This window comes from Triticum urartu, chromosome 1A, assembly GCF_056163025.1.
Source record: "Triticum urartu cultivar PI428250 chromosome 1A, HENAU_Tu73, whole genome shotgun sequence".
In the NCBI taxonomy this organism is placed as follows: domain Eukaryota; kingdom Viridiplantae; phylum Streptophyta; class Magnoliopsida; order Poales; family Poaceae; genus Triticum; species Triticum urartu.
The window spans coordinates 502,479,730-502,504,921 of NC_141873.1; the positions used below are offsets into that span (position 1 = coordinate 502,479,730).

A 25,192-nucleotide genomic window follows, 5' to 3' on the forward strand; every position below is an offset into this window, starting at 1 on the left:
GTATATGATAGTGTCGCTAGCATCCATATGACAAAGAACCCGGGCCGACATGACTAGTCGTGAATCCAAAGTGGCACTAACTTACAGGGACATGCATACATGACCCAGCAATGAACGTGTCGGTCATCAACGTATGAACCCAAGTCGTAGCAAGCTACAAGGACTTAAAGGAACAACGCGTGACATTTCCCAAAGGGACAGACACAGGAATGAAGAAGGACACATGCCAGCCAGCCTAAGTGTTCCAGAGCAGTAGCAAGCTACCATGGCTCAGTGGAAGCACTAGGAGACATTTCCTGGTAAGAGAGGCTACCAAGAATAAACAACTAGGTTGTCGGATCCCACACATACCAAGCATTTCAAATCATACACACAATATGCTCGATATGTGAAAATACAACATGGCATCACAAAAAACTCTACAAATCAAGTATTTATTCATTAGGCTCCGAGGAGCCAGATATTACAAACATGGGTCTCATGACCCAACATGCAGAGCATACAAGTCAAAGCACATGCGGAAGCTTAACATGTCTGAGTACAGACATCTACAAATGAAAAGGGCTAAGAAGCCTGACTATCTACAAGATCCTGCCGAGGGCACAAGATCATAGATGAGGTAACAAGCTAAGCGTTGAAGTCCACATGGAACTACTAGCAAGACTGAAGTCTCTCTGCAAAAACATAAATTAAGCAAACTTGAGTACAAATGTACCCAACAAGACTTACATCAGAACTAACTACATATGCATCATTATCAACGAAGGGATGGTGGGGTTTAACTGCAGCAAGCCAGCTTTGACTCAGTGGCTATCCTGAACTACAACTGCAAGCAACTCTTTTGAGGTGGCGCGCACGAGTCCACATATTCACCATTTCAATACACCACTATGGATCCGCTACCGTCTCCCTACGAGAACACCATCCATAGCACTCTCACTTATCTTGCGCATTTTAGTGTATCCACTTTCACTTGTCTATGAACTGTATAGCCCAGAGGTCCTTTACCGCGGACGCGGCTATTAAAATAGATGATATTAACCCTGCATGGGTGTACTTCTTCACACACGCTCTTGCCAATTATCGCCATGTACACATCATGTATCTCGGCAACCTTCAAGCGGAAGCCTGGCGAGGGTGTCGGCCATGACCTAACTAACCACACAAGTCCCTAGTCCAGGTTTATCGCCTATTCAGGTTCCATCCGAAGGGAGTCCGGCCGAGGTTTCCACTTACGGCCCCGAACGATGTGTGCAGGGTTCCCGAGACACCAAATGGGCGCCCAGTACACCGTGCCACGTGCCTACCGCATCACAGCCGGCCCCTCGGGTCAGCGCTACGCACGGCCTCCAGCATACTACAAACACCATAAACTACTTGCAACTCCCGGACAGAGGACAGGGGCGGTTAATAAGTCGAGAGGGTCAATTAAGGATCCCAATGAGTGGTAGTAGCTGTTCATGGATCACAAACATAGAACTCAGTTCCTAAGGACGGCTTCAATGAGACAACCCACCATGTACTCCTACATGGCCTCTCACCGCTACCTTTACCAAATCGTGTTCACACGCTTAGCTCACACACAGTAGGACATGTTCACAACTTTCCAATTCATCCCTGATGAATCAGACCTGACTCAACTCTAAGCAGTAGCAGGCATGACAAACAAGCATGAATGAGTAGGCACATCAGGGCCCAAACAACTCCTACTCATGCTAGTGGGTTTCATCTATTTACTGTGGCAATGACAGGTCATGCAGAGGAAAAGGGGTTCAACTACCGCAGCATGTAGCAGATGAATCGTTGTTGTCCTAATGCAATAAAAGAGAGCAGGAGCGGGAGAGTGGGATTGTATCGGAATGAACAAGGGGATTTTGCTTCCTTGGCACTTCTTAAGATAGCATTGGGTCTTCATCAGTGTCAATGATCTCATCATCGGAAACCACGTTTATCGAGACGGGACAAATACCGGCAACAAAGGAGGAAACACAATCAAGGCAATGCAGAAGATGATGAATGATCATGACATGGCAATATGAGTGTGTTGGGCTAATTCAACTACAACCAGATGGGTTTGAGCCATTTTCAACCAAAGGTTCAACCCCAAACTCATCTTATGAGTTTAAATAGTGCTTTATCATGTTTTGACATAAACAACAGGGTTAAGTTGCTTTAACATGCATGAAACCAATACAGATGGATAGATTGGATTTTTTCATCATTTTTCATATATAATTTATTTCATTCTGAGTTATAGATTATTTTTTATGATTTTTAGAAGTTTAGGACTTTTTCTGGATTTGATAAATCATTTCTGATTTATTTTAAAATCACAGAAAAGCTTTAGCGTCAGCAGTATGTAAGGCTGAGGTCAGCAGGTCAATTGGGTCATCCAGGTCAAACCTAACCAGTGGGGCCCACTTGTTAGTGACTGAGTTAATTAATTTAGTTAATTAGCGCTAAGCTAATACTAACTTACATGTCAGCAGGGCTGGGCCCACATGTCAGTGAGTTAGTGGGTTAACTAAGTTAAATGGAAAAGTTAACCAAAATTAGCAGCGGCCAGGGCCCACTTGTCAGGGACCCAGGGGAGGTCAAACCCCTGGTCAGCGGGTCAAACCCACCGGCGACATGACGTCGGCGAGGCCAGACGCGGCGGAGCTGCGCGGGTTTCGCGCTCCGTTGACCAAATCAACGGCGGAGCCCATCTACGAGTAGCTGGAGCTCGCACACGTCGACTGGTGGCAGTGGGAGGTGTTGGGGTGGCCGAAAACGACGGCGGCGAGCAAGTCCGCGGCGGCCGGAGTTCAGACGTGGACGGGGTCGATGCTATGGGGCACTAGGGGATAAACTGGCAGGTGCTACACGCTCCTGGGGGTTCACCGAGCACGTTGACGCACTCAGGCACGGCCTGCGGTGGCCCTGGCCATGGCGGCGAGGAACCACGACAGTGGTGAGCTCTCGGCTCCGGTGGGCATCAGCATTAGAGGAAGCAAACGAGCCAGGAAGGGGGGGGGATCGACGCAGAAGCTCACAGTGGATCGAATGGAGGGGTTGGCGAGCTCGGGGGCGTCCTCGTTGCTGCGAATCGAGCAGCAGCGATCTTCGGTGGCCGGGGAAGAAGAAGGCGGCGGGGGCGGCGCTTTGGGGCGTCCGGCGTCGCGTGAGTCGTTGAGGAGGCGTAGACGACGGAGGCGGGGCTCATGTGCACGTAAGAGGGGCGAGGGGATGGCTCAGGGCACGGCAGCGGCGAGCGGCGGCGACGGTGGCTCTCGGGTGCGTGCGACAGGAGAGCCAGAGGAGGGAGAGAAGCTCGGGGAGAGAGTGAGAGAGGTCCAGGGGGTGCGTGGCGTCGCGAGGGAGGTCCAGGGCGATGGGGGGGCAGCCAGGCAGGGTGGAGGTGGCCGCACGACAGTGCGCGCGTGTCGGGCACATGCCCGTTCTCCTGGCAAGGACGAAGACGACAGGAGGAGGCCAGTGGGCTGGGCCGACCACTTGGGCCACCAGGTGGGTTGCACAGGTAAATCCACTCTCTCTCTCTATCTCTTTACTTATTTGTTTCTGTTTTCTTTTATTCTGTAACTTCAGGGCTTTATTAAAAATACCTAGACATTCTAAAAAATCATGAAACTTTCTCAAGCCCACTGTTTGGAATATATCCAACAATAAACATTTAAGTTTATGATTATTTGTACATTTAAAATATTTAATAGCATTTAAATGTCCAAATGCAAATAACATATGATTTAATCCAGTGACCCAAAGTTGTCCTAGAAAAGTGTGCACCATTTTTGTCAGAGGTTCTAGACCAAGGCAAAGATGATGAACATTTTAGAAGGGCATTTCAGGTTCATTGAAAAGGATTTTAGCAAACCCTAGTTGGTTTAAGGAGGTGCTAGGGGTTTCTGTCATCCCCAATTCAACTTTCTGTGAAAAGTAAACATGATGCAGTCACTCTAATGCATGCACTGACTAGGGTTGTGACACTTAAGGGATAGAAGCGGCAATCTGTTTACATGAGGGGCTTCCCTCCTGAAAATGCTCTTACAACTTCCTGGGCCGTGCCCGAGCTTTCGCATGCAGGGTCAACGGCAAGGAAGCAGAGATTCAGTCAGACATATCGCTCACTGCGTCCTCCGGCTCGCCCTCAGGCGCGTCGCTGGCGTCGCCGTCACCGTCACTGGCATCACCGTCACTGTTGCCGGCGTTGCCCTCACCATCGTCGACCGTGCCACCTTCATCCGCCGCGACCACCACCGCGTCATCTTCGGAGGTGAAGGCCCTGACCAGGGCATCCACATTGTCTTCCACCCAGTGCGCCAGGTCGCCCCGGATGGCCTCGGGTACCGGGGCAATGGTGGTATCAAAATCAAAGTCGGGGTTGATGTTCTAGAGATGGCTGAAGATACGGGAGAATGCAAGCCCGAGAAGGCCACAACTTTTCTCTTCAACGAGCCCGTGAGCCCTCTCAGATCTATTCTCCAGGCGTGTCACCACATCGGTAAAGAAGCGAAGATGGCTGGCATAATCGTCTGCGTGGGGATGAGGGGCATGTTCATCGCAGATGGCGCCCAGCGCCGCGTTGGCTCTGATCCTGAGGCCTTGGAGCATGGGGGCATGCATGTGCTGCAGCGTCTACCGGCGGAGCACTTCCTCCCTGCTCTCCTGCGCAAGTGACTCGGCGGCGGTGACCCGCTGCTAGAGTGGGAGCAGTTCAACGCGGGCAGAGGCCAGTTCGGCCGACATAGAGATCAGGGCGGCAACGATAGCTTTCTTGCGCTGCTCCTCCTCTGCCAACCTCGACCTCAAGGCGGAACTCCGGCCATCAGCTTCAGCTCCCACAAGCCCCGGCTTCATGCCATACCTGCTGTCGAGGTCAGCGCGAGCCTCCGCCACCCTGCTGTCGACCTCCTTCTGGATCCTCGCTTCGCGCGTGTTAGCGGCATCCTACGCTTGGGCAACTTGGCGCTCCCTCGACTCCAACCTCTCAAGCTCAAGGCTGCGCTCCATGGCTTCCAGCGCCAGTGTCTCCTCGCGCTTCCGGATCTCTTCCTCCTCGGCAGGCGTCCCCTTCATCTACGCTAGGGCGGCCCTGTGCGCCTCCACCTGTTGCTCCAAAGAGGCCTTCAAGGCCAGGAGCTCCCTCCTGCGCTCCTCGGCGATCGCGCGACGATGGTCGGCCTCCCTGGCCTCCTCCAAGGCTCGGGCGCTGGCCTCACGTGAGGTTGGCAGGGATGCCTCGGCCTCCGCATTGGCATGCAAATGCTGGAGGTGCCCGAAGTTGATGGCTACCATCAGTTGATGCCACTCCTCCGCCAGCCGGAGACCCTCGGCTTCAAGGCGTGTGTCAACATCCGCAAGTTCTCTGCTGAAAGGATCGAGAAGAGGTGTCTAGAGGGGGGGGGGTGAATAGACTCTTAGTAAGAAAAGTTGCAGTTTTTAATTTCTTTAAGTTGAAGTGGAGTTTTAGCACAAGTTCACACATTCGCAATACATATCAAGCAAGCATGATAAGAGTGTATGAGCAGCAGAAAGTAAATCATGCAAGTTGCAAGAATGTAAAGGGAAGGGATTGGAGTGTGCAAACGCAATTGGAGACACGGAGATTTTTTATCCGTGGTTCCGATAGGTGGTGCTATCGTACATCCACAATGATGGAGACTTCAACCGACAAAGGGTAATGGTTGCTGTGACACCCCAAAAATTTGGCCTTGTTTTAATGGATTGAAAATTTTGCCAGGAATTAAAACTTTGAATATCTGAGCTCCATTTTGATTTTTAAATCATTTCCTTCCCTGTTATGATGAGTTTTTCCCAAAGAGAAAACTTTTCAAGTATGTCATTGGACATATTTAATCTCTCAAGAGAAACTTTCCCTTATTTAATATAACTAATTAAATAATTAAGTTGCTTGATCTTTACTTTCTTGAAAATGGTTTTTCAAGGTTAAATGGCCATATTTGAACTACAACCATTTGATAAATTCACTTAAAATTCCAACCAAAATTTGGAGATGTCATGTGATGTTTTTAAATCACTTTTTTGCAAAAACATCTTTATTTTATGAAATATTTTGAGCTCTACACCCATTTTTCTTCTCTGGTCCAATGGGCAATTTTGCACTACAACCCATTTAAATAATTCTTTCTAGCCTCCACAAAAATTATGGGATGAGGGTAATAGCCTATGATTCAACTTTATGCAAAAACCTAGTGCTGTTCTTTGAAAAATTTGAGTGAATCAACCTCATCTTCATTCTAGACCAACTGGATGGTTTGTACAGCAACCATATTTTTGCTTGCTCTTTAACCCTTGATTCTTTCTCCTACTTGTAGTCCTCCATATTAAACCCTTAAGTCCAGGAGCATGCACCCTTTGGATCATTTTTGGTTCATGAAATAATGTCATTTATTTCCTGTCCAGAATTGAAATTTTGCTAAACTTGCACTAACAAGTTTCTACTTTTGGCAAACTAACCTCACCACCCTCTTGTACATCTAAAGAGACCCCAACCTGGAAGTTTTGGCTACCCCAAGGGATGCCTAGGTGCATGTGGCATTCTATCGAGCACCCTGTAGGCATGACCAGTTTTGACATGAGTTTTGGCATTGCACTGTGAGCTTGCACCTCTGATCAAACTAGCATGTCCACTAGACTCCCAGTTGCTCCTAACCTCGATCTGGTAAACCCCAACCTCACCTGCGACCTGTAGCATGCCGCGGCATTGTGTCGAGCATCTCCCGTGCGTGCACTGGACGCGCCTAGAGCGCGCGTATTGCACGACGCCGCACCTGAGCCGACACGCTGGCCCCCTGGCTTTGGCCCACACGGCAGCACCTCGCCACGCACTCCCCGCCTCGCAGCATCGCGCCAAGCCACCCTGGCACGCTACAGCGCCGCCGCCAGGGCATTCTTGGCGGCACACCGGCGTCCGCAGTGGCTCCAGCCACGGGCAGCGCTGCTCAAGCCCCTCCCGCTCGCCACCTGGCCCCTGGAGCAGCGCGAGCTCATCCGCAGCCATGTCCACTAGCGCTCGTCGCCGCCATGATGCCCTACAGCTACAGAAAGACGGTCGCCGACGAGCTCATCCGCGGCCGCCGCTGAACCGCCTCGACTCGCCTATATAAGGAGCCCCGAGCTCATCTCCGCACGCAGGCAGTCCCAAGCCACCTCCCGAGGACCCCCTTTGGCAGCCAATCGACCCGGGGAGGCCTCCTTCCTCATCTCCGGCGACTGCAGCCGCCGCCACTGCCCAGGCCCTGCCGGTGCCTCCAGAGCCTCCCCCTCTCCGTTCTCTTCGCCAGAAACCTCCTCATCCTCCCGTGAACCCTTCCCCCTACTCGATTTTGATCGGGAACCACCGCCGCCTCAAAACCACTTTACCACCGAAGCTTCCCTCCGCCGCGGAGCTCGCCGCCGGCGATTTCCTCCACCTCCGACGACCCTACGACTACCGGAGTGACCACCTCGGCCCCTTGAATCCGCTGGTGGCCTCAGCTTTCCGAACGGAGCCACCGTTCGCCGGTGATGATCGCCGGAGCCTCGCTCCACTCGGGCAGAGGAGGGAGACGACGCGGGCGACTGGTCAAACCTGACCAGTGGGCCAGGCGGGCCCACCGTCAGAGACCCAGCGCCGGTCCACGTGGTTAAGTGGAGGCGTAAAGGGCGCAAATACGTTTTCTCTGCACCGAAAGCGTAATCTCGTTTGAAACGTTTTCCTTTTCCTGATTTTATTAAAAACAGATTTTGACCACAACTTTGACTGTCTATAACTTTTTAAATATAACTCCAAATGAGTTGATTCTTTTTCCTACCTTCCTCAAATTTGGTCTAGTTTATTTTAAGATTTATTTGAAAAAAATTCAAACAACTTTTTGTACTGTTTTTGAAATGTGTGTTAATTCAAATATATTTTAAATAGGATTTTTGGAGAGAGAGAAGAAACTTTCAAAAGTTTTGGAGAGCACCTCACCCCTCCACAACTTAAAGGCAAGCATTCTGAACCCTGGCATAATGTTTTGGTGTGTTATTTGACACATTTATAACACCACCTTACTTCGAAGGACTTGTTATTTCATGTGACATGATCATTTGCATGGAAGCATATTAGTGATTTCCTCGCTGTTGGAAATGAATATAATTGTGATGGTAATCATCCTCATGTGCCTTGCATGCATGCCGGAAAGGAATCCGGGAAAGCCTCGGCCTTGGGTAGGCGTGAGCTTGTCGCCGGTCCCCGTCGGGACGGTTATGTCCGGTATGGCATGGTAAGGTATATTGAGTGGTGTTTTTGTTGATTGAAATATATTTGTTTACATGTCATGCAGGGAACTTATAAACCTCCTGAGTCGACCGTAGACCGAGTCTTGTTTCCTGTAACCCCCATACTTGCTATGTACTACCACTTATCCTTGCCGCAGGTAGGGTATGGTTCAGTAAGTCGTCAACCCCTTTCAAGCACACACCGTACATAGAGGCCATGGTGGAAGATATCGGTTGTAGCCGGTAGGCATGCCACCTGGTCCGGGGGCATGGGTGTTTCCGGTTGGGACCGAGAGGGGAGGCCACCCCTTAGAGCGCGCGATATAAATTTGATCCCATGCTACGCGAGGTTGTAGCCTCCCCACTTAGAGTTTTGCTTAACAAGTGTCGTGGGTGATCCCAGACACTGATGAGTTAAGCTGGTGTGTGCAAGTTAGGCGTGTTTTCAACTAAAAGGCCGTAGACGGAATTAGTCCCGATGGACTAAAGGAATCCGTTACTCGTGGGTAAAGAGTACACCCTCTGCAGAGAATAAAACCTATTCGAATAGCCATGTCCATGGTTAAGGATTACAGTCTGGGATGGGTCAAGTGTTGGTCTTAGTGTCGGTCTTCGGAGGAGAAATTGTTAAACCAGAACTTGGACCGTGACTTGTGACTTGTGAAGATTATGATTATTATCTTGTAATGGACTAACCCGTTGCATTAATTATATTATTGAGTATCCCTGGGACGGTTCTACCTCCTGGATATTCATTGTGATTATTTATCTTGTAAGCCCTTTATGTGGTGTCGCTCAGATGCCCGACCGTGGCATTTCTTTTAAAGCCCTTTATGTGGTGTCGCTCAGACGCCCGACTGTGGCATTTCTTTTAAAGCCCTTTATGTGGTGTCGCTCAGACGCCCGACTGTGGCATTTCTTTTAAAGCCCTTTATGTGGTGTCGCTCAGACGCCCGACTGTGGCATTTTTATTCCCACTCTATTACCGCTTATTCACGTTGCATGATAATAACCTGCTTGCATGCATAAAAGATATTTTATTTATGACTGATGATGTGATCATGAAATTTTTTTCGCGCATGATTATCAATTATATTATACCTGTGTTCTTAATGTTTGCGAGTACATTCAAAGTACTCACTGGCTTGTCCCTGGCTATTGTCTTGGCCAGATTTCTGCATGGAGAGGAGCGTTGCGGTGACAGCCCCGGAAACTAAGCAACGGTGATAGCAGCCTCGCGAAGATAGGAGTTAACCTGGTCAGCTGTTCCCGTGGGAAATGGAGTCCCATAGACACTGATGTCTCACAAACCGCTTCCGCCATCAACCACTAGAAAACCATTTGATGTACTCATAGGCCACAATGGTCTTGTACTACACCTTTCGTACTTTTGCTTGGAATTTCTGTATCTAGTTTGAGCCTCATCAGCTAACAGTAATCCTGGGGCTGATGAGCACGACGGTCTTTTCTGGAAATTTATGTCCGGAAAACCGGTCGTGACAGTTGCGCAAGTCCACGAAGGGCTCCACCCACGAAGGGTCCACGAAGAAGCAACCTTGTCTATCCCACCATGGCCATCGCCCACGAAGGACTTGCCTCACTAGGCACGAAGTAGGCGATCTCCTTGCCCATACAAACTCCTTGGTTCAACTCCACAATCTTGATGGAGGCTCCCAAGTGACACCTAGCCAATCTAGGAGACACCACTCTCCAAAAGGTAATAGATGGTGTGTTGATGATGAACTCCTTGATCTTGTGCTTCAATGATAGTCTCCCCAACACTCAACTCTCTCTCATAGGATTGGATTTGGTAGAAAGATGATTTGAGTGGAAAGCAACTTGGGGAAGGCTAGAGGTCAAGATTTATGTGGTTGGAACGGAATATCTTGACCTCAACACAAGTGTAGGTGGTTCTCTCTCAGAAAATGTATGTTGGAAGTGTAGGCATGTTCTGATGGCTCTCTCCACGAATGAAGAGTGGGTGGAGGGGTATATATAGCCTCCACACAAAATCTAACCGTTACACACAAATCACCAAACTCGGTGGGACCGAATCAGAGAACTCGGTCAGACCGATTTAGCTCAAAATGTGAACGTTAGGATTTTCAGTGGGACCGATATGATCAACTCGGTGGGACCGATGTGCTAGGGTTAGGGTAAAACCTCATCTCAGTTTATTGATAATCCGGAGGCTCCTAGCCCGGTTAAGGCAGATGACCCTGAAGTTGATATCACCAAAACTCAGTTTATTGAATCGGGAAGACCCACTATGCTCGCCAAGTGCTCTGCCAAAGAAGAATTCTTGGAGCGCCGCAAAGCAAAGCTGGACGTCACAGATTACACTCAGCTGAGCATTGGAGAGATTGTCTCGGGTTACATAAGTCAAGTGCACAGCAGTCGTGACCTGAAGATTGACATGGTGAAACAGATACATAAAAAATCTGAGGTATAATTTTTGTTACTTTTCCTTATACATACTTACTGTCCCAACCCGCAAGTCTATTGCTTATGAGTAAATATGCTGTAGACTTTAGGAAACTGTTTTAGCACTGCTTGTCAAATGCCCGACTTATCTTGTGACCTTCAAAACCCGGCTTAAAAACAAGATATTTAAACCGGTGTATCATGATACTTTGAACTTGCAATACACATTAGCCCCCAAGTGCCAAGTATCTTTGCTTGCAAGGTGCGTGGGACTTAATTTCCATGAACCGCCCCAGCAAGTTAGAGTCCTTCAGCATACATTAGCCCCCAAGTGTCAAGTGTTTTGCTTGCAAAGTGCTTGGGACTTCAATGTTATCTTACAATAATTCTTGCTATAACCCGACATTGATGCAGGCCACCATAAGTCAATTTGAGTCGGAGATTGCTGATATGAAGAACCGCCTGGCAGCTCAAGAGATTGAAACCCAAAAGGCCAACTCCAAGTTTGAGTTCAGCGTGTCTGAACAAGAGAAATTGAAGAAAGGCTTTGAAGCTGAGAAAAAGGTATGGGGTGATGAAAAGGCCTCCCTGGTGACACGGGCAGAGAAAGCAGAGGCATCGCTTGCAGAAACAACTACCGAGCTATCCGGCTTGAAACGCCACATATCCCAGATGGTCTCAGCAATCTTTGGTAATTCACTTCTGCAAACGTTAAATATTGCAAATATTTTTCCAACAAGTATCTTACTTATCACCTCCGGCTCACCTGATGTTTGTTAACGCAGGCCCCAGGAGCAGAAACCTTAACCAGAGCATGTTGATCAAGCTAAAAGCGGTCTATACTCTGGTGGAACAACTCTACACCGGGTCACAACGTGCTTTGGCCGTTGTGGCTTTATCAAATGATGTTCCCCATCTCCTGCAAGACATGCTAAAGCGGCTCGCTGTGCTACCTCAGCGGGTCCAAGAGCTAAGGCGGGCGTCTACGAGAGCCAGAGCTATAGCCGCATTGAGCCGGGCTAAGGCGTGGCTACCAGAACTAGACCCGGCTGACATTTCCCTTGGATATCCAAGCTTGAAGGAGGATGGCACCTTGTTTAATGAGAAGGATTTCACCGCCTGCGTGAAGGAGATATGGCCTGTGGCCACTCTTATTGGGAATGATACTGACCTTACCAAGTATCAGCCGGGTTACGACAGCCAGAATCTGAGACTCCCAACGCCTCATTATGATGAAGTCAGCCTGATCCCTCCAATCCGTAAGCATACCTTTGCCCCTGAAGTCGACCCAGCCGGTTTAATAGATGATGAAGCTGAGTTTGAAGCTTTGAATGGCATTGACTGGGCATCGTCAACCTTCCAGGACAGGGCAGCCGACGGAGGAGCGGAGAAGGATAACCCGGAATCTTCAAGCCAACCAAAGGAGTGAATCCATCAGGCGTCGTATGTTTATGTCTTGTGAAAAAACAATGCCTCATTATCTAGACTCGGGGAGTCTTGTAATAGGGTAGGAAAAAATATTCGGCTTTGTCGTGCCTTCGCGCATGTTTGTGGCGCTCAACACTTTCTTAAATCGCCGTCGTTTATATGCTCCCGGTTTACATTGGTCCTTTGCTTCCTTTATGTTATAAGAAATTGCTTGCATTGCCCTGCATAAAAAACAAACACAAGTCCCTCGGTGACTCACCGCATAGGGGGTCACTTAATGTGTTGATAACCCGGACTATGAATCATAAAAACTAGTTCTTGATTATATCTTTGAAATGCAATCATAACAGCATACCTGTGATCATTTAATTACCTTGCCGGCTTATGTGACCCGAACAATGAAGGTAAACTTTGTTAATCCTGAAACCTGGCACACGTAATACCTGTTTATGTGCTAACACTCTTATTCGACCAATTATTAAACCGGTGGAACAAAGACCACCCCATAAATGCTTTCAAAATGATCTCAGAATAGTCAAATAATTGTAATTGCCAAGTGTTATGAAAAATAAACAAAATTCAAAGGCTTCTGTTTCGAATACGATGAGTAAACCGTTCCAAAGGGGTTAAGCTAAGATTTGGATACGATCATATAGCCCCCAGTGGCTTTGGCGATGCCGATCAAATGGGTATCGACAGCTATGTTCTCTTTGGTTCGAATACGACCTATGTTTGAATAGGAAGCCCCCAAGTGACCATAAGAGTTGTTTAATGACGCTGATTCGAATACGATCCACGCCAGACCCAAAGGGGTTAAGCTATGGTTCAGATATGATCAAGAAGCCCCCAAGTGGGTTTGGCAGTATGCCGATCAAGAGGGTATCGACATCTATGTTCTCTTTGGTTCGAATACGACTTATGTTTGAACAGGAAGCCCCCAAGTGATCATGGCTAGATTCAGATATGATCATAAGCCGGACCAAAGGAAAGCCGGATTCAGATATGATCCGCTCCCTGTTGGTTGTTTCAACAACATGATAAAGAAGGCATGTAAACTTTTGAGGATGAAAAGGACAGAGGTCCTGCTTTATTGCTTTTCATAATATATACATCATCAAAATATATACATCCTGAGAGCCGTTGGCTCAAGTATAGTAAGGCCGAAGATGAGCAATACTCCACGGTCGGCAGGTCTCCTCCTCTGACTTACGTGAGTCTTTGTGCTCTCGAACATCGATGAGGTAGTGTCGTGGATTTGTCACGGCAGATGTCCTAGTGTGAGGACTTAGTCGCGAGGCCAACGCATCTATGTGGTAGCTTGAGAGGGGTTAGGAGGAATCGAGAGACACAACACAAGACAAGGATTTAGACAGCTTCGGGCCCCGGGAAACATCATCCGGTAATAACCCTACATGCTGTTTGTGGCTAGGTCTCATTATGATCATAAGGGAGTCGCCGGTAAGCCGGCTCTTTGTGTCTAGCCCTAGAGATTGTTTCTTGTTGCCTGTTCCTCTTTGGGGAGCCCTGCCCCTCCTTATATAAGTTAGAGGGGTGGGTTACATGTGGAGTTCTATTAGGATTAGGACTAGTCTACCTTCTAATACAAACCGGATACAAGTCCTGGTCTTAACTCTTTGTAAGGTAAATATTCCTCATGCCTTTCCTCTTAAACCGGCCCACCATTAACATAAAACCGGCCTTCCATAAACCGCCCGTTGGGCCACCTAGTCTTGTCACTCCTCTAACCCGCCTGCCGGATTACCAATGAATCGTAAACCGCCAGGTCCAAATGGGTCGCCAGTAAATCGTCAAGTCCGGCCGGGTTACACCGCGGGGTATATCCCCGACATTAGCCCCCAGTTTAATTTGGATTTATCCATGTTAAACTGATCTGCAACATAAACACAAGAACGAATTTGACAGGTTGCGCTCTAGGTTAAGAATTCTTGTAAACCGGCACCTGATCATCATTGATTCCTTCTCATTTCCTTCTTCTAGAAAATCCAGGTCAATAAGCTAGCTTCATACTCAATTTGCTGACATTGGTTTCTTACAGAGAAATATTGTGAAGAATAATCCACTTGAGTCGGCTTCCCAAGCACCGGCTTAAGAAATATTGGTCTTGAAATACTCATCTGATATTCAGCCGGTTTGAAGATATAAAACTTGCAAGTTTAATATTACCAAAATTACCGGTTTGTAAATATGGATGGCACCGAGTCATAATTGTTACCGACGCCGGGTCATAATTGTTGCAGACACCGGGTCAATCTGGTTTGCTCAGAACTGAGAATTTGAAGATTTTTCTCCCTTATATCCATATTACCTGTAGCCCCCAAGTCTTGAGTAGAACAAAGTGATGGCTTAAGGCTTGTTTCCATATAATTACTACCACTTTGAAGAAATCCATGTTGTTCATCTCAGTCACTAGTAAAAACTGAATACTCCATATATGTAGCCCTCAAGGACCGGGTCATTATGCAATAATGAGCAGGGACTTTATAAATATGATCATGTAGATTTGAACAATAACGTGTAGCCCCCAAGGGCCGGCTCAATAAGATAATATTGAGTTGGTACTTTATATATACTTCTTTGAAAAGAACATCATATAATGTAACCCCCATCATGGGGCTTGAACCCACGTCCACAAGGTTAAGAGCTTTGTGCTTTACCAACTAAGCAATGGACCTTTCAATATAATGATATTAAGACTTGTGTACCTTAAATTGTTGACAGGAGCAATTGGTAGCCCCAAGGGCCGGCTCATTTATAATGTGATGAGTCGGGTCTTCAATAAGTTGAGCAAAAAATGACTTTGCATTAGCCCCCAAGTGTCATGGTGCATGCTTGCAGTGACATGAGACTTGTATATTTGATGTAATCTCAACTTGAATAATGTAGCCCCCAAGTGCCGGGTTGTAAGCCTGCAGCGACTCGGGACTATTCCTTCCATTGTAGAATAAATTATATCCATTGATAAAATAATATCCATTGCGCTGAAGCGACTTTAAAAACCTCAATCATAATATTGGTTATTGATATAAGAAAAATCTGGCTGTTAAAGATTTGAATAATATAACCCGGTATGAAAACCTCAATCATTCAATATCATCATGAAAATCCAGCCAAGTTTGGCTATTAGAAATTTGAATACTTTATCGGTTGACAAGTAAATCCGAAGTTCAAATATCCGGCGGCTCTTGGCCGATGGCGACTTAATGCGCATTCATTGTAAGCCGGAATTTATAACCCGACGGCTTATAGCCTTTGAGAAAATCCAGAACGGATAATCATTTTGAAGCATCAACTTTGATAATGATTGGACTTAACCATTTATATAAGTCATAGTTGTGCAAATCCTGCATAGGGTTTAAACAACATATGCTAATAAAACAAACTTGGATGCATATCGCCTGATTTGTTTGGACGACGGATGATCCGTTTATCGCGAGAGAGGTGGCTCAGGCAAACTAGCGACTCAATATAGTTCCGACGGCTCAGGCAGACCGGTGACTTAATATAACTCCGGCGGCTCAAGCGGCAAGGGCGGCTCAACGCGGCTCCGGCGGGTTGATGTAGATTAAGCTGCACGGGCGGCGACTTGTGCACACCTGTTCCATCAGTAAGCGGGCACAGACACCGGTGCGTGATGGTGCTGACGTACACTTCATAGGCACAACATGGCACCACCTTTGCTGCACATAAAAATATACAGACCAAAGTAATTGTTCTTTGATGAAAACAATATGTTTAATAAAACAAACTTAGATAGATTTTACCTGATAAGTTAGGCCGGAAATCATCCGTAGCAGAGTTGATGATCACCTCGGTGACGCTGAAAACAATCACGACCGAGTCGGCCGTGGGAGCAGACAGATGAGCCGGCCGTGGCGTTGTAAGCCGATGCGGATGGGAGAGTCGGCAGCAACGTTGTAAGCCGGTGCGGACGGGTGAGTAATCGCAAGCGTGGTAAGCCGCTCGAACGGGTGAGTTAATGTAGACCGGGCCACAGGAGCGGCAACTTGCACACGCCCGTTCATCGGATAGTATGGCACGGACGAAAACGTCGCTGCAGAACGTTACCAGTGCGTGCTCCATATCCGCAGTATAATGCCTCATTTGTAATGAACAATTGCTCCATACCCGCAGTGTAATGCCTCCTGATGCATTGGGATGACAAATGATCTTTGTACCTCCATAATTTAACTGGGATACGGAGCCCACATTTTTTTATCTCTCTTTTTGTTTTTCTTTGTCAATCATCCAATCAGCTCCCCACCTTTCCTTTCTTCAGGCGGCAACCAGCAGGAGAGATGCCTGGGGGCAGCGGCTCGGAGGCAAAACCAAGCAGGGGCGACTTGAGGCGCGGTAGCCTAGAGGCAAGGCAGCAGGCGACGGCGACTCGAAGCTCCTTCTTTTCATGTGCTGCTGTCTTTTCCTTGAGATGGCAGAGGAACTTGCGGCAGCAACGTGGGGTGAGGCGTGGAGCAGAGAAGAAACAGGCCCAGGCAGAGACGGGATCATAAGCGGACCAGAGCCGGCGGAGGGCGTGGCAAAAGTAGAAGCAGTCCACAGCTTACGATAAGTCGGGAGTTCATGCATGTACAATGATTGTACTCTCTCCATGCATATTCAGTAGTTATACTTCCTTGGAATTTTGCTAGCAAGGTGTAGTAGTTGATGGCCTTTCACGTGGAAAAGCATGAGAATCCATCAGGTTTTGACTTTTCCGTCTTCATAATGACTTCGGTGCTCTTTGCTGGATTTTTTTTTAAACACAGTGTTGCACGGCTGCATCTTCAGATCGTTTCTCACCAGTAGTATTATCTCAACATCTTCCATCATCTCGGAGCAGAGGTGGTCTGAACCTGCACCTTCTCCGCTTCCTGGCAGAGCCGGACAGGCGACTCGAAACAGCATTGGCCGGCGTGACGGAGGGCGGCTCAACATCGGCTGGCTCAAGATGAAAGGCAGCGGCAGCGGCCGACCGCGGCCAAGGAGCGATGCGGCAGATTATGGTCAAGGTGGCGGAGTCGAGGCGGCAAAAACAGCCTGTGGCAGTAACGATTTGGCATGGGCGGGGCGGCTCATCACGAGGCTCTGCAGCGGAGCAGCGACTCAGAAGCAGGGCGAGACCACGACGGCAGAGAATGGAGGGCCATGGCCACAGAGACGGGGGCGGTCCGCTCCACCGGGCGGCTCGGATAGCTGCAGCAGAGGCGAAGACAGGCGGGCCCACGGGGGCGGCTCCGGGCGATTCAGAGCAGCGGCGGAATACGGCGCCTCGAGGCGAGGACGCAGGCACGGACGATCGACGAGTCCGAGTCGTGGCCGGCTCTCTTTTCGGGTCGTGGTCTCCCTTTTTTTTGACGTAGGAAACCCTTGCTTTAGCCCACGTATATCAGGAACAGGTTCCGCACTTGATTATTTTTATTACTCACGTTAGCCGCCCTGGATGCGATCTGCTCCACGCACAGTTTCCTTCCAAAAACAAGAAGCAAGGATGCGATCTGCAGCGACTCGGCGACCACGTGCAAGGTTTTTTGCAGCGGAAAACTTCCATCCATCTCACGGCGAAAAATCTATCCGGTTTCGACGGATCGTCCGGTCACAGCTTTGCACACCATGCAACCCTAATTTCTTGTCAACTCAAATCTTGTAATTCCAGATCCAAAACAAATCCGGTGTGATTGTCTCATGCCGGCTCTTCTTCAACCGGTCAATCGCGTGTTTCCCGATCCTTAAGAGTGCGCCCTCCAAGAACTTAACACCACCGTGGGCAGACCTCACGGTGGGCGCCAACTGTCATGGATTTGTCATGGCAGATGTCCTAGTGTGAGGACTTAGTCGCGAGGCCAACGCATCTATGTGGTAGCTTGAGAGGGGTTAGACGGAATCGAGAGACACAACACAAGACAAGGATTTAGACAACTTCGGGCCTCGGGAAACATCATCCGGTAATAACCCTACATGCTGTTTGTGGCTAGGTCTCATTATGATCATGAGGGAGTCGCCGGTAAGCCGACTCTTTGTGTCTAGCCCTAGAGATTGTTTCTTGTTGTCTGTTCCTCTTTGGGAAGCCCTGCCCTTCCTTATATAAGTTAGAGGGGCGGGTTACATGTGGAGTTCTATTAGGATTAGGACTAGTCTACCTTCTAATACAAACCGGATACAAGTCCTGGTCTTAACTCTTTGTAAGGTAAATATTCCTCATGCCTTTTCTCTTAAACCGGCCCACCATTAACATAAAACCGGCCTTCCATAAACCGCCCGTTAAGCCACCGGGTCTTGTCACTCCTCTAACCCGCCTGCCGGATTACCAATGAATCGTAAACCGCCAGGTCCAAATGGGTCGCCTGTAAATCGTCAAGTCCGGCCGGGTTACGCCGCGGGGTATATCCCCGACAGGTAGTATGACCCGTTGTTCAGGTTCTTGCTGACCACAAAGGGTCCTTCCCATGGCGGGGATAGCTTGTGCATATCAGACTGATCCTGGATGAGCCGGAGCACTAAGTCACCTTCCTGAAAAGTTCTGGACCTAACCCGGCGGCTGTGGTAGCGGCGCAGGTCTTGCTGGTAAATCGCCGAGCGGGCTATTGCCAAGTCTCGCTCTTCGTCCAACAAGTCAAGTGCATCCTGACGAGCTTTTTTGTTATCAGCCTCAACGTAAGCCGCCACGCGGGGCGAGTCATGACAGATGTCACTTGGCAGGACCGCCTCTGCTCCATACACCATAAAGAAAGGTGTATAACCCGTAGATCTGTTAGGTGTAGTGTTGATGCTCCAGATCACAGAGGGTAACTCCTCCACCCAACAACCCGGCGTCCGCTGTAAGGGGACCAAGAGCCGGGGTTTTATACCCTTCAAGATCTCCTGATTGGCTCTTTCTGCTTGGCCATTGGATTGAGGATGGGCGACTGCCGAAACATCAAGCCGGATATGTTCTCATTGGCAGAACTCTTCCATGGCACCTTTGGAAAGATTGGTGCCATTGTCAGTTATGATGCTGTGTGGAAAACCAAAACGAAAAATCACCTTTTTCATGAACTGAACCGCCGTGGCTGCATCACACTTACTGACCGGCTCTGCCTCAACCCACTTTGTAAATTTATCTACTGCCACCAGGAGGTGTGTCTTTTTATCCTTAGACCTTTTGAAAGGCCCGACCATATCAAGCCCCAGACTGCAAATGGCCAAGTAATCGGAATCATCCTCAACTCTTGAGCCGACACATGAGCTCGTTGTGAGAATTTCTGACAACCGTCACATTTACTGACCAGATCCTCCGCGTCAGCGTGAGCCGTCAGCCAATAGAAACCGTGACGGAAAGCCTTGGCCATGAGAGATTTTGAGCCGGCATGATGACCGCAATCCCCTTCATGGATCTCATGAAGTATTCCTGACCCTCCGCAGGTGACACACAATGTTGAAATGCCCCAGTGACACTGCGATGATGTAACTCACCATGAACAATAGTCATGGATTTAGACCGCCGGATGATCTGTCTCGCCAAGGTCTCATCCTCAGGCAACTCTCCCCGGGTCATGTAAGCCAAATACAACACTGTCCAATCTGGGATGACATGAAGTGCCGCCACCAACTGTGCTTCCGGGTCTGGAATAGCTAAGTCTTCCTCTGTGGGTAACTTAACAGAAGGATTATGCAAGACGTCCAAAAAGGTGTTAGGTGGCACCGGCTTACGCTGAGATCCCAGCCGGCTTAGAGCATTAGCCGCCTCATTCTTCCTCCGATCAACGTGCTCGACTTGATAACCTTTGAAATGCCCAGCTACCGCATCAACTTCACGACGGTAAGCCGCCATGAGGGGATCCTTGGAGTCCCACTTGCCTGACACCTGTTGAGCCACGAGGTCTGAGTCGCCCAAGCACCTTACCTGGCTCAAATTCATCTCTTTGGCCATCCGAAGACCATGGAGTAAGGCTTCATACTCAGCTGCATTGTTAGTACAAGGAAACATAAGCCGGAGCACATAACAAAATTTGTCACCTCGGGGGGAGGTTAAAACGACTCCAGCCCCCGAGCCTTCCAACTGCCTGGACCCATCAAAGTGAATAGTCCAATACGTGTTATCTGGCTTCTCCTCAGGTGTCTGCAGCTCTGTCCAATCATTGATAAAGTCCACCAGGGCTTGAGACTTAATAGCAGTCCGTGGCATGTACTTCAAACCATGAGGCCCAAGCTCAATGGCCCACTTGGCGACTCGTCCTGTGGCCTCTCTATTCTGAATGATGTCTCCCAAGGGGACATAACTTACCACGGTGATCGGGTGACCCTAGAAGTATTGCTTCAGCTTCCGGCTTGCCATGAACACCCCTTAAACAAGCTTCTGCCAATGTGGATACCTTTGCTTAGACTCAATGAGCACCTCACTGATGTAGTAAACCGGCAGTTGAACCAGATGCTCCTTGCCAGCCTCCTTGCGCTCCACCACGATTTCAACACTGACAGCACGTGAGTTCGCAGCCACATATAATAGCAACGGCTCTCTATCAATGGGGGCCGCAAGGACCGGCGGCTCAGATAACTGTCTCTTTAAATCTTCAATGGCAGCATCAGCAGCATCACTCCAGACAAAAGTGTCTGTTTTCTTCATCATCTGATAGAGTGGTAAAGCCTTCTCACCTAACCGGCTTATGAAACGACTTAAAGCAGCCACACGACCCGCCAGCCGCTGAACATCATTGATGCACGCCGGTTTAGCCAAAGAGGTAATTGCCTTGATCTTCTCCGGATTAGCTTCAATACCCCTGTTGGAGACCAGGAAACCCAAAAGCTTGCCTGCAGGCACACCAAACACACACTTGTCCGGGTTAAGCATCATTTTGTAGACCCGGAGATTATCAAAGGTTTCCTTTAGATCAGATATCAAGGTTTCCTTCTCTCTGGACTTCACCACTATGTCGTCTACGTAGGCGTGAACATTGCACCCAATCTGGTTGTGAAGACAATTCTATACACACCGCTGGTAAGTCGCCTGGGCACTCTTGAGCCCGAATGGCATAGATACATAGCAGAAGGCTCCAAACGGAGTGATGAATGTCGTCTTCTCCTGGTCTGTAACTGCCATCTTGATCTGATGATAACCAGAGTAAGCATTCAAAAAGCTCAAACGCTCACAACCCGCCGTAGCATCAATGATTTGATCAATGCGGGGGAGAGCAAAGGGATCAGCCGGATAAGCTTTATTCAAGTCCGTATAATCCTCACACATCCGCCAGGTGTCGTTCTTCTTAAGGACAAGCACCGGGTTAGCCAACCACTCCGGGTGAAAAACTTCAACAATGAACCCGGCCGCTAAGAGCCGGGCCACCTCCTCTATAATAGCTTTCCGTCTTTCTTCGTTAAACCGCCGAGGAAACTGCCTGACCGGCTTATACTTCGGATCAATATTAAGAGTGTGCTCAGCAAGTTCTCTTGGTACACCCGGCATGTCAGAAGGTTTCCATGCAAAGATGTCCCGGTTCTCACGGATGAACTCGACGAGCGCGCTTTCCTATTTAGGATCCAGGTTGGTACTGATACTGAACTGCTTGGACGAGTCGCCTGGAGTAAAATCAACAAGCTTAGTTTCAGCAGCCGACTTAAACTTCATCGCCGGGTCATGCTCTGTGGTTGGCTTCTTCAGAGAGGTCATATCCGTCGGGCCAATGTTATCTTGATAAAACTTCAGCTCCTCTGCTGCACAAACAGACTCATCTTAAGACGCATCGCCTTCTTCATATTCCAGGGCTATCTTCTGACTCCCATGCACACTGATGGTGCCCTTATGACACGACATCTTAAGCTGCAAATAAACATAACACGGGCGGGCCATGAACTTGGCATAAGCCGGCCGCCCAAACAGAGCATGATATGGACTCTTGATTTTGACCACCTCAAAAGTTAATTTCTCCGCCCTAGAATCATACTCATCTCCAAAAGCCACCTCCAGTTCAATCTTACCGACTAGGTATGCCGACTTACCAGGCACCACTCCATGGGAAACGGTGTTGGATGTCTTTAAGTTTTTGTCAGTCAAACCCATGCATCGAAAGGTCTCGTAATAGAGGATGTCGATGCTGCTACCTCCATCCATGAGTACCTTAGTGAATTTATATCCACCGACCTAAGGTGCTACCACCAAGGCTAACTGAACCGGGTTGTCAACCCGCGGAGGGTGATCTTCTCTGCTCCACACAATAGGCTGCTCTGACCACCTTAAATAACTGGGAACTGCCGGCTCAACAGAGTTCACAGCCCTTTTATGAATCTTCTGGTCTCGTTTGCATAAGCTAGTGGTGAACACATGATATTGTCCACTATTCAGCTACTTCGGATTGCTCTGATAACCCGACTGCTACTGCTGCTGACTTCCCTGACCAGACTGCTGATGATTATAGCCACCTTGATTTCCCTGAAAGCCGGAATTTGAACCACCACCCGGGCCATGATAACCTCCGGCTCCTGAGCCGCCACCTGACCCATGATTACCGTCGAACATGTTGGAATTCTTGAAAGCCTTCATGATCGCGCAATCCTTCCATAAGTGAGTGGCTGGCCTTTGCCGGGTGCCGTGTCTCGGACAGGGCTCATTGAGTAGCTGCTCAAGAGATGGACCTGACCCGCCAGATCGAGGGGGCAGCTTCCCCTTGCGTCTCTGATTGTTACCCTGTGCGTTGGCGTTGGCCACAAACTCCGGGTTACCATCGGCCTTACGCTTATTGCCTCCTTGATTTGTCGGGTTATGCTGCTGACCCTTTCCATTGTCGTTCTTCTTTCCCTTCCCTGTCTTTTCCTCATCAGACGCGGGATCCTTGGTACTATCCGAATCGGCGTATTTGACTAAAGCCGCCATCAGCGTACCCATATCATTGCAATCACGCTTAAGGCGCCCCAACTTTTGTCTCAGCGGTTCAAATCGGCAATTTTTCTCCAACATGAGGACTGCTGAGCCGGCATCCATCTTGTCAGATGAATGTATTATCTCCTTGACCCGGCGCACCCAATGAGTGGTAGATTCACCCTCCTCTTGCTTACAGTTAGTCAAGTCCACAATTGACATGGACTGCTTGCAGGTGTCTTTGAAGTTTTGAATGAACCGGGCTTTTAATTCCGCCTATGAGCCGATGGAGTTGGGTGGCAGGCCCTTTAACCAAGAACGGGCCGTTCCATCCAACATCATGGTGAAGTACTTAGCCATTGCCGCGTCACTGACCTCCAACAGCTCCATAGCCATCTCATAGCTCTCAATCCAGGCCCAGGGCTGTAAGTCGGCCGTATAATTTGGCACCTTTCTGGGTCCCTTGAAGTCCTTGGGCAGACGCACATTACGTAGAGCCTGCACCAAACAAGGAACACCGCAGGTTCTGGTGGCTACTCCTGCCTCAACAGAAGTCGTCGGATAATCCGGGAGGGCCTGATGAGTCGCCTGCTGAGCCGCCAGTTGAGCCGCCTGCTGGTCCTCCTGACGTATCCGGTCTTGCACCAGGTTATAACTGCCGGGCTGGTTATGGCGCTGGGCATTGCTTGACAAAGCTTCTGATTCCATGTGCCTGCTGTAACTCGGGCTCCGGCTTGGGCGAGGAGTTGAATGAATCCTGTCCCGACTATAGGAATAAGCCTCTTGCTGAGCCAGGGCCGTCTGGACGAGTTCTCTGATCCTTCGCGTCTCCACTGCTATTGGATCATCACCATCCACTGGGAGAGCCGCCAAATGTGCCGATGCTGCAATCAGATTCTCCATGGGGTTAGAAAAGTGACCCGGTGGTGTTGGTACGTAGCGGGGCGGGGCCATATTCCCATGAGGAGGTGCCATCACCCGAGGCTAAACCGGTCCTCCTGCCCCGGCTGTCATGAACTAATTTGCTTCTGGCGGGTTACTTGGGCCGGCTCCGGGTGTAGCGAAAAGATTTCGGGGATCGTAAACCAGAGGAAAATGGGATTGAGTTTTCTGGTGTCTCCTCCTCAGCACCTCATTAGACGCGTTCAGGCTCATCGTAAGCTGGAAAGCTTCTGACTAGAGCTGCTGGGCCCGTGCATCCAAAGCCACCCGCTCTGTGGCCAATCTGGTGTCCTCAGCTGCTAAGGCCTCCTTGGCCCGAGCTATTTCCTCACGCACCTGTGCCACCTCCGCATTATGCTCATCTTGATTTGCAGGAATAACTTGGTGGTTAACAGGGCCGTCAGCTTATCCATGAGATCCATCAGCACCTGAGCCGGCGGGCGCACAGGGCCTTCTGCCCCGGCTGCTCCTGACCCGGACGTTATTGCTGTTGCGGCTGTAGAATTCTGACCGGGTTGAGTACCAGCTATGAAGACCCCTACGCAGCTTGGCGGCTCAAAGGGGTCCGGAATACTGCTGCCATCGGAACAGCCCCCAAGCCCGCCATCTTGCAATAGATACAGCGAATCTGTTGAACCGGTGGACGAATCACCGTCAGAGAGAATGGCCGTCTCAAGAGAACTCGGTGGAGCCGGATAGAAATTTTCGGTGGGGCCGGGTTTGACTTTTGGTTTGGGACATATGTGGATGTGAGAAAGTAGTTGAAGGCTTTGGAGCATATCACTAAGCACTTTAGCAAGCAATCCATTAAGCAAAACCTCATCCCCTCTTAATAGTATTGGCTTTCCTATGGACTCAATGTGATCTTGAATCACTAAAATGAAAACTGTAGAGTCCTGAGTTTTGAGCTTGAGCCAATCCTTTGTCCTTATCATCTCGAAAGGGTTCCACATCCTCTAGTCCATGCCACTCCATTGTTGAACTTATCTGAAGCATATTAGATCAAAGCATTAGTCCAACAAGAGATATGTTGACATTAATTACCAAAATCACCCAAGGAGCACTTGTGCTTTCAATCTCCCCCTTTTTGGTAATTGATGACAACATACATCAAAGCTTTAGATAAAGATATAGAGAAAAACAAGTAAAGCTTTGGAAAGACATGTAACATTCATAGGCTCCCCCTACATGTATGCAATCATGTAAATATGGAATATAGGAGCATGTGAATGCGTAAGCATGACAGGGTAAGCAATGTATTACATGTATCTTGGCTATATGCATCAGAGCAAA

At 48.9% G+C, this 25,192-nt stretch overlaps 1 protein-coding gene across 1 annotated transcript; it reads left to right on the forward strand.

Annotated features, from left to right (window-relative positions):
• The first annotated feature begins 10,678 nt into the window (after positions 1-10,678).
• On the forward strand, positions 10,679-12,115 carry LOC147991966 (uncharacterized). The gene is made up of 3 exons (XM_087539326.1): positions 10,679-10,708; positions 11,101-11,377; positions 11,472-12,115. The coding sequence occupies exons 1-3, from the start codon at positions 10,679-10,681 to the stop codon at positions 12,113-12,115; spliced, it is 951 nt and encodes a 316-aa protein (XP_087395452.1).
• The last annotated feature ends 13,077 nt before the right edge of the window (positions 12,116-25,192 follow it).